The sequence below is a fragment of the Abramis brama genome (assembly GCF_963993115.1).
Source record: "Abramis brama genome assembly, chromosome: 18".
NCBI classification, from domain to species: Eukaryota; Metazoa; Chordata; class Actinopteri; order Cypriniformes; family Leuciscidae; genus Abramis; species Abramis brama.
This window is the reverse complement of record NC_139980.1, coordinates 6,346,201-6,360,008: the sequence shown is the minus strand read 5'-3', so window position 1 is coordinate 6,360,008 and position 13,808 is coordinate 6,346,201. Positions and strand designations below refer to the sequence as shown.

At 38.1% G+C, this 13,808-nt stretch overlaps 2 protein-coding genes across 4 annotated transcripts in view; one reads left to right on the top strand and one right to left on the bottom strand.

The window, feature by feature from the left end:
- Nucleotides 1-521: 521 nt before the first annotated feature.
- Nucleotides 522-8,013, bottom strand: e2f6 (E2F transcription factor 6). 2 transcript variants are annotated; one of them, XM_084091200.1, is made up of 8 exons: nucleotides 7,535-8,013; nucleotides 6,087-6,253; nucleotides 5,919-5,989; nucleotides 5,603-5,804; nucleotides 4,517-4,672; nucleotides 4,305-4,419; nucleotides 2,058-2,232; nucleotides 522-1,305 (listed from the first exon to the last, which is right to left on the bottom strand). In XM_084091200.1, exons 1-8 carry the CDS (start codon nucleotides 7,847-7,849, stop codon nucleotides 959-961), a joined length of 1,548 nt encoding a protein of 515 aa, XP_083947326.1. In that variant the 5' UTR covers nucleotides 7,850-8,013; the 3' UTR covers nucleotides 522-958. The 2 variants fall into 2 exon arrangements, with proteins under 2 accessions (XP_083947326.1, XP_083947327.1); XM_084091201.1 differs by having other exon boundaries at nucleotides 522-827.
- Nucleotides 8,014-9,014: 1,001 nt separating this feature from the next.
- mboat2b (membrane bound O-acyltransferase domain containing 2b) overlaps nucleotides 9,015-13,808 on the top strand; it is a 30,848-nt gene continuing 26,054 nt past the window's right edge. Inside the window, exon 1 of one of the 2 annotated variants that reach the window (XM_084091041.1) lies at nucleotides 9,015-9,240. In XM_084091041.1, the coding sequence (XP_083947167.1) occupies nucleotides 9,157-9,240 (84 nt within the window). In that variant the 5' untranslated portion in view covers nucleotides 9,015-9,156. The remainder of the gene's footprint in view (nucleotides 9,241-13,808) is intronic. The other variant, XM_084091040.1, reaches the window with a different exon arrangement.

Here is a 13,808-nt window from a genome sequence, read left to right as displayed (position 1 = left end):
TACTTTTTTCAGGATTCTTTAATGAACAAAGTGCAAAAGAACAGCAATTTTTTAAAATAGAAATCTTTTGCAACATTATTAATGTCTTTACGGTCACCTTTGATCAATTTAAAGGTGCAATTGGTGATTCTTTTTTTGTTATGCTGGCTGAAAGTCTCTTCATATCTTGATAGCAATTACTATGTTAAGCGGTCTAAATGTATTTTTATAAATATATATCATATGTAGAAGGCGTTGGACCATAAAATGTTCATTCAATCTGCCAGTCAACGTGTGTTTGCACACCACTGGTATGGTCTGTGTGTGTTCATGTGTTTTGGAGGAGGTGTGGCTTTGGACGGCGATTTGCAGGGAGGGTGGAACTGTATGCTTTCAATGCTAGCAGGCTAAAGTTAGCATTTCCCAGATCACATATTGCACATTTAATGTGTCCCTTTACAAAATGTTTTACTCTCAAACTTATGAACCATAGTGTACATTTACAAACCACTCTTTCTCTGTAAACAAGGAAACAAAGGGTCCAAAGTCCATCAAAGATTTTATTAATTTACAGCATTATCAGAAGGTCCAAGAAACTATTTAGCATTTTCAAAATACAACCTTCAAGTTTCCTCATAATTATAGAAAAAAATACTTTCAAATGTTCAAAATACTCATCCATATATTTACAAACCAAAAGTCTTCACAATAGAACCCCCAGGAGATTGAATATATGCACAGTGGTCTCTCCAAAAAGGCCAACAAAGTCTATTATAATGGGATAGAAGCAAAGGATCTTCTTTGTGGTCCTTATGCACTCTGTACAGCTGCTATAGTACTTGAAACATCTGTAAAAAAAATAAATAAAACAATGTTTTCAGTCAATTAGTCTACAGCCTGATTCAATGCAAAAGCAACTGCTGCAGGTTCAGGAACTGAACAATAATCATGTCCCGAGAGGTCCACGGGTGCGGGATCTTCACTCCGCTCTCTCTTGTTGTGGTTCTGAAGCGGAGAAGTTGTTCCATTGGAATAAGGTCGGCACAGCATCTTTCTTCAGCCTACGGCGCCCTTTAGGAGTCGATGGCTCTTTCACATCGTCGCTCTTGAAATGGCGACTGCAGACTCTTGTATGGGAAGTGAGGCTAAGACCCTCGCGCCGAATGTTGCGTATCCACTTTTTCCGTCTTTCTTCATCCGCAGGGAAAGTGTGAAAGCTCAGCACAGAGTTGAACTTTGAGGAAGCCGAACACAATGGGACACAACAATGTTCGGCCACCCAACTGTCTTCCCGCCGTTGATATTTAACCTTTCTGGATGCCTTTACTACAATGAGATATTATATATATATATACACTGCATCTAATATATATATAATATATATATATATATTTTTATATATATATATGCACAATCAGGTCTCAGATGTTAATCTTTACAAAATAACAATCTACACACATTGAGCTTAAATAATTTACTGCTGCAAATAATGTATGTGGAGTAAACTTATACGATCTAGAAAATTAGATCTACACAAGGGCTCAAAAGTTTAGGGTCGTAAGATTTTTTTTACGTTTTAGAAGATGCCTCTTATGCTCACCAAGTCTGCATTTATTTGATATAAAAATACAGTAAAAGCAGTAATATTGTGAAATGTCCCTACAATTTGCAAAACAACTGTTTTCTATTTATTATATCTTAAAATGTACTTCATTCCTGTAATGGCAATGCTTAATTTTTAGCCTTCAGTGTCACATGATCCTTCAGAAATCATTCTAATATGCTGATTTGGTGCTCAAGAAACATTTCTTATTAATATCAATGTTATGTAAAATTTAATATTTTTGAAAACCATGACATTTTTTCACAGAATTAATTTGACACTGAAATCTTTTGTAACATTATAAATGTTTTTACTGTAACATTTGATCAAATTACTGCATTCTTTTTTTTAAAAAGTATTATTTCTTTTAAAAAATTCTTACTGACCCCAAACTTTTGAACCGTAGTGTAAGTGATCGGAGTGATCAAAAGGCATCTGAGATTCTGAGTGTAGAAAACAAGGCCGTACAGCTAACCTGATATAAGTGGTTGTGTGTGTATCCGGCTCTCCTCTAGCGTTAGAAAGTAGGCTGGTTTGACAAGCTGCGATTCGGTGTTAGCTGGATCCACAGCATCACTCGGGCCCTCAGTCTCACAGGTCAGTATATGGATGGGGCCCCGGGAGCCCTTCAAGTGGATCTGGATAGATTCCTAGAGCAAGACATAAACATAAGTTCATACAACACATATTCCCTCTAGTTATTGGATGAGTGCCCTTAAACCATTTTTCAAATTAGGGGTGGGCAATATGACCAAAATCTTATTTCAGGATACACATACACACACACACACACATACGCATATATACATATACGCATATATACATATACGCATATATACATATACGCATATATACATATACGCATATATACATATACGCATATATACATATACACATATATACACATATATACATATATACATATATATACATATACATATATATATACACATATACACACATATATACACACATATATACATATACATATACACATATACACACATATATACATACATACATGGTACACAAATTACAGAGGTCAAACGTTTCCTGTAGTTTTTCACCAGGTTTGCACACACTGCAGGAGGGATTTTGGCCCACTCCTCCACACAGATCTTCTCTAGATCAGTCAGGTTTCTGGGCTGTTGCTGAGAAACACGGAGTTTGAGCTCCCTCCAAAGATTCTCTATTGGGTTTAGGTCTGGAGACTGGCTAGGCCACGCCAGAACCTTGATATGCTTCTTACAGAGCCACTCCTTGGTTATCCTGGCTGTGTGCTTCGGGTCATTGTCATGTTGGAAGACCCAGCCTCGACCCATCTTCAATGCTCTAACTGAGGGAAGGAGGTTGTTCCCCAAAATCTCGCAATACATGGCCCCGGTCATCCTCTCCTTAATACAGTGCAGTCGCCCTGTCCCATGTGCAGAAAAACACCCCCAAAGCATGATGCTACCACCCCCATGCTTCACAGTAGGGATGGTGTTCTTGGGATGGTATTCATCATTCTTCTTCCTCCAAACACGTTTAGTGGAATTATGACCAAAAAGTTCTATTTTGGTCTCATCTGACCACATGACTTTCTCCCATGACTCCTCTGGATCATCCAAATGGTCATTGGCAAACTTAAGACGGGCCTTGACATGTGCTGGTTTAAGCAGGGGAACCTTCCGTGCCATGCATGATTTCAAACCATGACGTCTTAGTGCAGGGTTCACCAATCTCGGTCCTGGAGGGCCGCTGTCTCTGCAGAGTTTAGCTCCAACCAGCTCCAACACACCTGTTTGAAAGTTTCTAGTATGCCTAGTGAGACCTTGATTAGCTGGTTCAGGTGTGTTTAATTGGGGTTGGAGCTAAACTCTGCAGGACAGCGGCCCTCCAGGACCGAGATTGGTGAATTAGTGTATTACCAACAGTAACCTTAGAAACGGTGGTCCCAGCTCTTTTCAGGTCATTGACCAGCTCCTCCCGTGTAGTTCTGGGCTGATTTCTCACCTTTCTTAGGATCATTGAGACCCCACGAGGTGAGATCTTGCATGGAGCCCCAGTCCGAGGGAGATTGACAGTCATGTTTAGCTTCTTCCATTTTCTAATGATTGCTCCAACGGTGGACCTTTTTTCACCAAGCTGCTTGGCAATTTCCCCGTAGCCCTTTCCAGCCTTGTGGAGGTGTACAATTTTGTCTCTAGTGTCTTTGGACAGCTCTTTGGTCTTGGCCATGTTAGTAGTTGGATTCTTACTGATTGTATGGGGTGGACAGGTGTCTTTATGCAGCTAACGACCTCAAACAGGTGCATCTAATTTAGGATAATAAATGGAGTGGAGGTGGACATTTTAAAGGCAGACTAACAGGTCTTTGAGGGTCAGAATTCTAGCTGATAGACAGGTGTTCAAATACGTATTTACAGCTGTATCATACAAATAAATAGTTAAAAAATCATATATTGTGATTTCTGGATTTTTTTTTTTAGATTATGTCTCTCACAGTGGACATGCACCTACGATGACAATTTCAGACCCCTCCATGATTTCCAAGTGGGAGAACTTGCAAAATAGCAGGGTGTTCAAATACTTATTTTCCTCACTGTATATATATATATATATATATATATATATATATATATATATACACACACATATACATACATATATACATACATATATATATTGTATAAGTTTTTTTTTTTAAGACTCCTAAAAGGCTCGGGGCCTTCAAGCTTACCTCAGTGGGAGTAGGCACCTCTAGCTTGGTCTCTTCAGGGGCCCTGACGGCTATTATAGTCTGGTCCTTGAAAACGCCAATCTTACAGATGTCCTCGTATGTCACATAAGCTGAGGTACAACTGTAGTTAAGACCAAAACAACTGAAAGAAGTACTATAAGGACTGTTAGACATATAATAATCACAGAAAGTCAGAAAAAGTGAGAGGATATTCAGCATTGTCTTTGAGGTCGGTCAGAGCAAAGAGCTGTTGGGCACAGTCTTTGATGAGCCAGTCAAGGGCCTCCTCAGTTGACTTCAGTTTAAGTAGGTCAGCTTTTGTCTTGGGGCTCCACTGGTTCCCAATGCTGCCGACTGCTCCTGGACCCCTTGGATATAGAGACAGATGTGTGAATCGTATACTGATGTATCAAGACAATAAAACTTCTAGACTTGGTTCCAACTTAAAGGGATACTTCAGGACTTCAGGGCGATTGTCTGAAGTTTAAAATCATTGGTTACCCGTAAGCCAATCACATAACGTTTGGTTATGCCGTGTGTTATGCGCATGCTCAGCCGCATCTAACTTCCACTGTAAAAACATGTATGATGCGAAAACAAAACCATCAAGCGAAATACCGGAGTGAACATGGCTGTGAACGACTAGTAAATCTACGCATCCACGGTACAATCAGTGTCTACGTCGTCACGGCTCTCAGCCCGCCCTCTGTTCGTTGATTGGCCAGCTGTTTTCAGGCCGGAGGAAAACGGAAAGCTATTACGCTGTCTCAGACTGAGTACAGAAGCGAAATGAAATTGAGCGGAAGTACGAAGTCTGACGTAGTCAGGCTACTCAGCCTCGTCCTGCTCGCCACAGTAAACATAATGAATGGCGACTGCAGAACACAAAAGCCGAATCCCGGAAATTTTGGGTGATCTCGAAATCCCGGGCAGACTCGTCACGGAGACTCATTAGTAGCCTAGTCTTGTTGTTTAACTGCGCGCTCTTGCCGGTAGGCGTGGCTTGGGACTGGCCTCGTAGAGCAGCGAAGCAAGTGCATTCTGGGAGTTGTTGTCTTTCATCCACATAAGCCAAAAATACATTTTCTGGCTTTTCTCAGTCTAGAAAGCTCAAAATTCAAAAATAATTTCACATTTATACTACATAAATGACCAAATACACATTCATCTTTCCAGAAGTGAAGTATCCCTTTAAGCATGTCATCGAACAGATTTTGTTTTTGTAAACTATAAACCCTTGTTTATCAAATCCCACAATGTGGAAATAAATGTGGAATTAAGGTTCAGTCTAAACTTACATCCACTGGATCTTGTTTTTGGACGTCTTTTTGATTAAATGGATACCAGTTAGCACATTGGTGATGTCATACACCCGCCTCTTTCGTGTGCCCAGTTTTCGCGTAACCTCATTGAGATCAAGGACTCCATTCGGAGCCGTGTGAAGAAGCTGCATGAAACGTTTGGTCAGTTGTCCAAGAGCGACTTCAGAGCGATTCTGGACTGGAATGAAAAAAATGGGACTATTCAGGGAAGCTTTTTTAACTTTAGTCCAAGTAGATTTAAATTCTGTTCAGCATCAGAAAGTGAATGAATTAAAAACATATCAGAACATACCTTGTCCGGTGGATACACTGTTTACTTGATTGATGTTAAATGTTGGGATTGCGAAATAAAAGTTGGGATTGCTATTTAAAGTAAAAGAAAGCGCATGATATAATGAATGGGCAAAATGATAAATACTGTTCCAGTTCTTTTTGTAGAAGTTATTTAATGTAGTCTTACATTCCAGTGAAACACTGTCCTTGGGGTTGGGGTTTATCCTTGTCCTTTTGTCCTTGGGCATCATGTGCACCACTGTGGTCTTCATCATCATCTTCTTCCTCCTCATCATCATCAAAATCTTCATCATAAGAATCATCATCATCATCATCATCTGCAGCAACTCCGCTCTTTTAAGACAAAATTAAGATTTAATAACATTGGATACTAAACAGTGTTACTCAACTTAAGTAATCCCAAAATTGTAAAAACATCAAGCCAAGGCACTCGAGAATTAAAGGAAAGGTATAAAATAAAATAAAAATAAAAGTCAAGTTTTAAATAGGAAAAATATTGAAACTCTTCGGTCATTTTTTTTAGAGAGATGCTAATGGTCCTGTCCGATTCAATAATCTATGCTAAGCTATGCTAAAAGTGGTACCGCCAGACCCGGAGATCGGCTGAATGGATTCGAAAACGGTAAAACTCAACTGTTTAACTCTGGGGGAGTTGTAAAATGAGCCTATTTCCAAAAAAAGTGGAGTATCCCTTTAATATGTTTTTATGAGTTGAACTATCCCTACACCCAAAGAACACTGGGATATGGATTCTACACCCCGTAAAGCACTTTTTTGCATTCCTTGTTTTAAAATTGTTCCAGCTTGAGCACATGCATTTTTACTCAATAACTCAGTTAAACAAGGAGCATTAATTTTATTCATTTTTCTTTATTTATGTTTAATGTTTTTTTATTTCATACATTTTATTACTGGTTACAGATGTATGTGGAAAAAGTGAAGCACTGTGAATACTTTCCGGATGTACTGTATGTATATATGTGTGTGTGTGTTTATATATATATATATATATATATACACACACACACACACACACACAAATGTATATAAGACCCAACTAAAAGCTTTAAACAAAGTAATATAGTTTACATTTTTTTAAAATTGTAATTCATTTTGGGATAAAAAGGAAAATAATCCAAGAGTAAATAGAAATTTTATTTATTTTTTACTTTGTTTCACTTAATGTAACAACACTTTGAATAATAATAATAATAACAGAACAATAAATGTATTATTTGTTCAGAATGGGGCTAGCAGTTCATAAATATGATGTATATGAGACAGAGCCTCTTATTAACACGTTAATATTCGATCATTTAATTATTATATTGTCAAAATGTGAATCTATCTGTATTATGACATGCTTTATGGAGCTTTGACCAATACATCATCTATCAAAGAAAGAAGCTGTACGTTATGTATTTCTGGCTGGTGTAAATAGTCAACTCTTGACCCATCAATCTCAAAAGTAATACATGATCATTAAAATGAAATTAGTAAAAAACTCAAACTAAATAATTTCCATCCTGAAGTCTAGCTATATGTAAAAAAATTACTGAATGACTTTTATAAATAAATAGCTGGTTGTCAGAAGATGCACTGCACCCTTCTCACCTCCCCGACTGGGTCCAGGTGCTCGTCCTGCTCATCGCACGAGCTCCACCCGCAGACCGGTCCTTCTAAAGGGGGCATGATAGGAATCGCGTCCGGACTGATGCCGTTCGGCGTGATGTGATGGCTCAGGAAATGATCCTCGCATATCTGATGCTGATCGGTGACTTCGCGCTCAGTCTCCCGTAAAGCGGCCAGCCACACTTTCACTCGGGCCTTGTCTTTGGGGAACCTGAAAAATCTCTTGCGCGGCCGGCTCGATTGCTCCCCCGGTCTGAGATCACTGTGGTTTATGCATCCTTGGACTGCACACTTCATCGTCGTAACACGTTATCAGATTATAACGCTACATTAAATCAGATAAACGTGCAATGTGCAATGTTTACACACATCACGACAGGAAAAGCAAACGCTGTGCCATGTGATCACGATTGACCAATCAAATGATTTGTTTTCTACTTCAGGTTCTCCCTCTATTGGCTAATCGCACCTAGTGACATCTAGTGGAATGGAGAAGTAATATAGCACATCTTTTTTATGTCTGCTTTGTTCAAGTTTACAGAGATGTACGGGAATTTGATATAGGTGTCGTGTGTGCTGGTTTTTCATATGCCATGAGAATTCATCATTCAATAATAAACATGTATGTGTGTGCTGATTGATTCGTGGAAGAATTACTGAATCGGTTCTCGTGAACCGACTCATTTACGTTACATTTGAACCGTTTACATTCTTACCAAATAGCAGAAAAGTTGTAAATAACACACAAAAATATCGTATTATTATATGACAGTTTTATCATCGCAAAGCAGAGTTTGTTTTAATAAATACCATTTTATTATTTAAAAACATAAAAAAACTTTTCAGCACAAAGAGATACATATTGGTTATGTAATATAAACTGTTAAACAAAACAAAACAAACAAAAGTTAATCAGAAGGAACTGTTAAAAAAGTATTTAAAAAAAGGCTTTGAAAACATCCAGTATTATAGAACAATTTTTATTTAAATTGTAATTTTTCTTCTCTGTATCCCACATGTTGGTGTTCCTTGTTCTTATTATCTCTTTTTTTTGTACTGAATTATTATTATGCAATTAAAAAAAATAAAAAAACGTTTCGCGGAAATGAGTCGGTCGGACTTCTACGGAGCCCCTAAAGGGACATGATGAAGGAAAAAAAATATTAGATGGAGGAAAAATTATTTGTCAATGCTTTTGCGTTCTCTCACAAATGTTTTACGTTACCCTGCAAAAACGGTTGCTTTCCGCCGAGAAACTTAGCACTCGCTCACAAAGAGCTCAAAACCTCCCATCACTAAAGTGAAAACGACAAACGCCTGCTAACAAAGAAAAAAAAAAAAAAAACGTCTGCTCCTCAGCCAATCAGTTTGGCCGAACGTCACGTTACGTAATTAATATTCATGAGCCAAGCCTTCGCTGTAGTAGGATTTGTAAATCGTTTGGCGGACTGTGGGGTGTTGTACTGCCGTTTTGTACCAGCAGTGGACAGCAGCAAGCAGCAACAGTCTCTCCAGAGGTGGATGTGGATGTGTGGGATTGAATCAGGGCGAACTGGGCAGCCACTGTCATAGAGAACCGCACAGAACTAATACAATAGCGAAACATGGCTACTGAGACGATATCAGCCTGCACAGGATCCAGCTTACTGCAGCCAATAAGCGAGATAACCAACCTTCCGTTAGATCAGGTACATTTCTGTATTTTTCTATTTTATGAAATGAATTCTGGAGGCACAAAACCCTCAATACAGCAGCTTTCATTGGCATCCAGGTCCTTCTACAAAATCCTTTACAGGCTGTGCACGAAAACATTTGGTAAGGACAATGAAAACGTTGCATTTTTAATATTTCCTCTCGAAATTCATGACGTCTGACTGAGCAATCGCATATTTCCGTCGGATTGAGTTGATGTTGTGCTCATGAACGGGGATGAAATGGATGATGAACTACTCGAGGATTTGAAAATGTGGAATTTAATTAATATACAACCTAGATGAATGTATAGGCATGCATAAGATACAGGGGAGAAAAAAACACTAGTCTGTGTTGGCACTTTTAAGGAAACGTCAGGATGTTGCTACCCAAGGCAGTCTTTTTAAAGATGTTTCTTTGTGGTTATCATCTCTGTTTGCACAGGGCCATATATACTCACAATTTTGGGCTTGGCCCTTTTTTTTTTTATATCTGCACAAACATATACACTCAAAAAAATGGCTAAACACTAAGCTTTTAATTGTTTTAACAACAAATTATTGGTCAGGAAATTAGCAAACTTTAAATTTAAAAAGCCATTGCTGCTTCAGAAAAGCAGTACATTATGGGAAGTCGTGTGTGGGGTGATGCTGTCTTTAAAAATCTGGTGAGAAATATAATAATAAATGCATCTCTGCCACAGTGAAGCATGGAGGAATAGGTGTCATTGTGTGGGGAGGCTTTTTAGCTGCTGGTATTGGTAAGCTACTTCACTGTGAAAAATCATACATCATACAATCAAAGTACTGGATAATATTGCAAGTATGGCTTGCTTCCCACAAAAGAAAAATTGTTATCTGAAGAGGAATGATCAAGATGTTATTTTTCTGTAACAATGCTTCTGCCCAAATTGCAAAGACAAACAAGTAGTGGTTTGAGAACAAGTCCATGAGGCTCTGATGTTTTGGCCTGGTCAAAGTCCAAATTTGAACCCTATAGTGAATATCTGGTCTCTCATTTAACCTCAAATGAACTGGGAGACATTTTTCAACGACTCATGAACTGTTTGAATCCATTGATATTGAGTGGAACAACACTGACTCTTCTTCCTGTAAAAAGCTGTCTGCAAGTTGGGGAAAGCTATTCCATGCTAGTGCAGTTCTTGCTAATTTCCTGACCAGTAATATGTAATTAAAATGGATAAGACTACCACTAAATAGTTTGCCATTTTTTGGCTTGGTCCTTCTTCTTTTTTTTTGCCCAGGGATGTGTATATGAAATGCTGCTCATACCCATCTAGATAGCCAAAAATCCTGTCTAATTATGCAGCTCACTAGCTTTTGAAAGCGCTATGGTTTCATGTGCATGTGCCAGAGAGAATTGCAGCTTGGGTAAAAGTCGTGTTTTGAATCTGTGTTCCTCTAAAAGACAAACAAACTAGAATTACTAGTGAAATCACATTTCATGGTCATGTCTTTTTCTCCCTGGACATATTGGAGCAATTTAAGTGTTTGACATTCTATGCATTGATAAATATATCAAATAATAATAATTATCTTTAATAATAATTAAAGTTTTGTTATCATGATAGACAGGAAAATCTATTAGGCCTACGTAACAAGCATTTAATGGTCTACCTTTATTGCTTTGTAAATTAGCCTGTACCAGTAGATGCCAAAAAAAAAAAGTAAAAAAAAAAAAATACATGACCTAAGGTCAAGGACAAATGCTTGTTATGGAGGGTATGTCATATTATGAAGATACATGTTGATGGTGCTAATTATCTTTTTCACTAAAATGTATGACAACGGTAACAGATAGATGTTAAATGGGGCTTTTTGTTTAAAAGCATTTCAGCTGTGAGTAAATCATTTTTACTTAATTGAAACCAAATCCCATAGATTTTTTATTGAAGGAGGGACACAGCCCATAGTTTTATGTAATATCTAAATATTTATGTCTAAATATAATATCTGAATCTTTGTAAAAAACTGTCCTTCACATATTGAACATGGTGATTGTGTGGATTGTTCAGACACTGATACTGTGAAACCAAACTCCAGAATGGGCAAGAGTAGTGATTTATTACATTATAGGCTAGTATGATTTCTGTTTGTAGGCTGCTATATTGATTTAGTACAGACAGTTGGACCTTAGTAAAGATATTTGAAGATATGACGTTGTCTTTGCTCATATTTTTGTAGCAAACAAAAGGCATACACTACCGGGCAAAAGTTTGGAGTAGGGTGAAATTTTTCAAATGTTTTTTATGCTCACCAAAGCTGCATTTATTTGATCAATGCAGTCAAAACAGCCATATTGTGATGTATTATTACAATATAAAGTAACATAACTTATACATTTAATATATTTTAATTTATTCCTGTGATGGCAAAGCTGAATTTTCAGCATCATTACTCCAGTCTTCAGTGTCACATGATCCTTCAGAAATCATTCTATGCTGATTTGTTGATCAATAAACATTTCTTATTATTAACAGTATTGAAAACCGTTTCATCCTGACCCCAATCTTTTTGAGCGGTAGTGTAGACACTTTAGATCAGGGAGGGGCAACTTCGGTCCTGGAGGGCCACTGTCCTACAGAGTTTAGCTCCAACCCTAATCAAACACACCTGAACAAGCTAATCAAGGTCCTCAGGATTACTAGAAAATTACAGGCTAAACTCTATATGACAGTGGCCCTCCAGGACCGAAGTTGCCCATCCCTGCTCTAGATGTAGGTTTGGTTGAAAAGTTAAAGCTACAATATGTAATTTTTTTCGCCGCTAGGGGTCGCTAACCTCTGATGGCGCATAAGCAGAATTATGGAACTTGTCGTCATGCCGAAGTATCTAATAATGTTTATGGATGAGTGAATACATTGATGTTTTTAACATGACTGTGGTATGAAGCATGGCGCGATTGCTAATGAGAGATAGATTTCAGCGCCACACGCGAGTCCCGCGGATATAAAGGAATAAGGACATTTCATTCTACCGAACTAACTTACCCGCAAGTGCAGAATTACTTCTCACACAGGTCAGTTTATTTGACGAATGAAACTTATGAGGTAATGCAGCGCTGTTTCACTTGGTCTACACTATCACACTAAACAGCATTTGAGTGTGTTGAAAGTTATAATGTTATTCTATGTGTTAGTTTGTCTGTATGAGACTTGCATCAACATTAGAATAACATACTGATCATATTCTAACATTTCATCATGTTGAGCTATATAACATTGATTAGTTTTGTGTACATTTGCTCACCTGTCTAATAAAGTACATGCAGGTCTGGCATCTCTGTCAAGTCGAAGTTTTTCGAAGCTCTCGGCATCTCGAAAACGCCACGCTGATATTGATCCTCGTTTTAGTTCTCCTTTTGTCCCAACGTCTGCTTGCTATGGTCCATAATGTTTGAACGAAACAACAACAGTGTGAGCGTGCCGCTAGACGTAACGCAGTTGTCCACGTCTGTCGCCATGGTTACTATGGCAGTACGAGCGGAAACCAGGGAAAAAGCGGATATTACATCATTGACAGGCGACAGTGAACAGGGACGAGCCATTATCTAAAATTGGAATTTCTCTGAAATTAAAAATCTGCAGGAAATATATCACACTGTGCAAGTGATTTTTGGATATTTTATTACTTGCATATTGTAGCTTTAACTCCTCTAAGGTAAGGTCTTGTTGATGGAGAAGTGAGAACAGACTGTAATGTGAGCAGAAATCGGCTAGCGTTGCACTACCACTGCCAGACACTGGACTCCTGTTACACTTGGGCCTAAAAGAGAGAAAGTCTCTAATGCCTTTTGCCTCTTGTGCAGTTTGTGGTTGGTTTGAATCAGACAGTTTCCCTCTGCAACAGAATGTCTAATTCTGGTCTGATTTGTACACATTAGCTGCATTCATCAAATGACAGTGCATTTCATCAGTGTTGTTGTCAGGTCACAGCAGGTCAGCAACAGTGTTTTAACGTTCGCATGAAGAACATGCCATTTCACAGCCGTGGGTCAACAGGTCAAAGCCTAAATAAATGTAAAAAAATTCCTCAGAATTTTGTGATCTTTGACTTTAGAATTCACCATGCCTTTATTATTATTATTATTATTATTATTATTGACTCGTCCAGTAGTATATACTTGTTTGACCAATTCCAGATTTTTCCCAATAAAAATTATTTTTATTTTTTTATGTAATAATAGTAAGTATATTTTGGGGTTGCACAATATATCAGTGGTCATTTCTGTATATCGGTCGATAAATGTGACTTGTTTATATTGTTAGTGGTATCAGTCTGAAGTAGAGGTGGGCGATATATCGTTTAGACGATAATATCCAAATTGTTGTCTGGACGATATGCAAAATTGGGATATCGAATATTTCATAATTTGTACAATCCGACCCCCCAAACATGAAAAGAGCTGAAAGAAGTTCAAAAGAAAACAAATAACACACACTATAACCTTCTAAACAATTATATGTAGCGATTTTTAATACTGTAGGGCAGTACTATTCCCGGAAGCACCCTCCGAGTGGCCCAGCCCATGGTCCCGTGTCGTC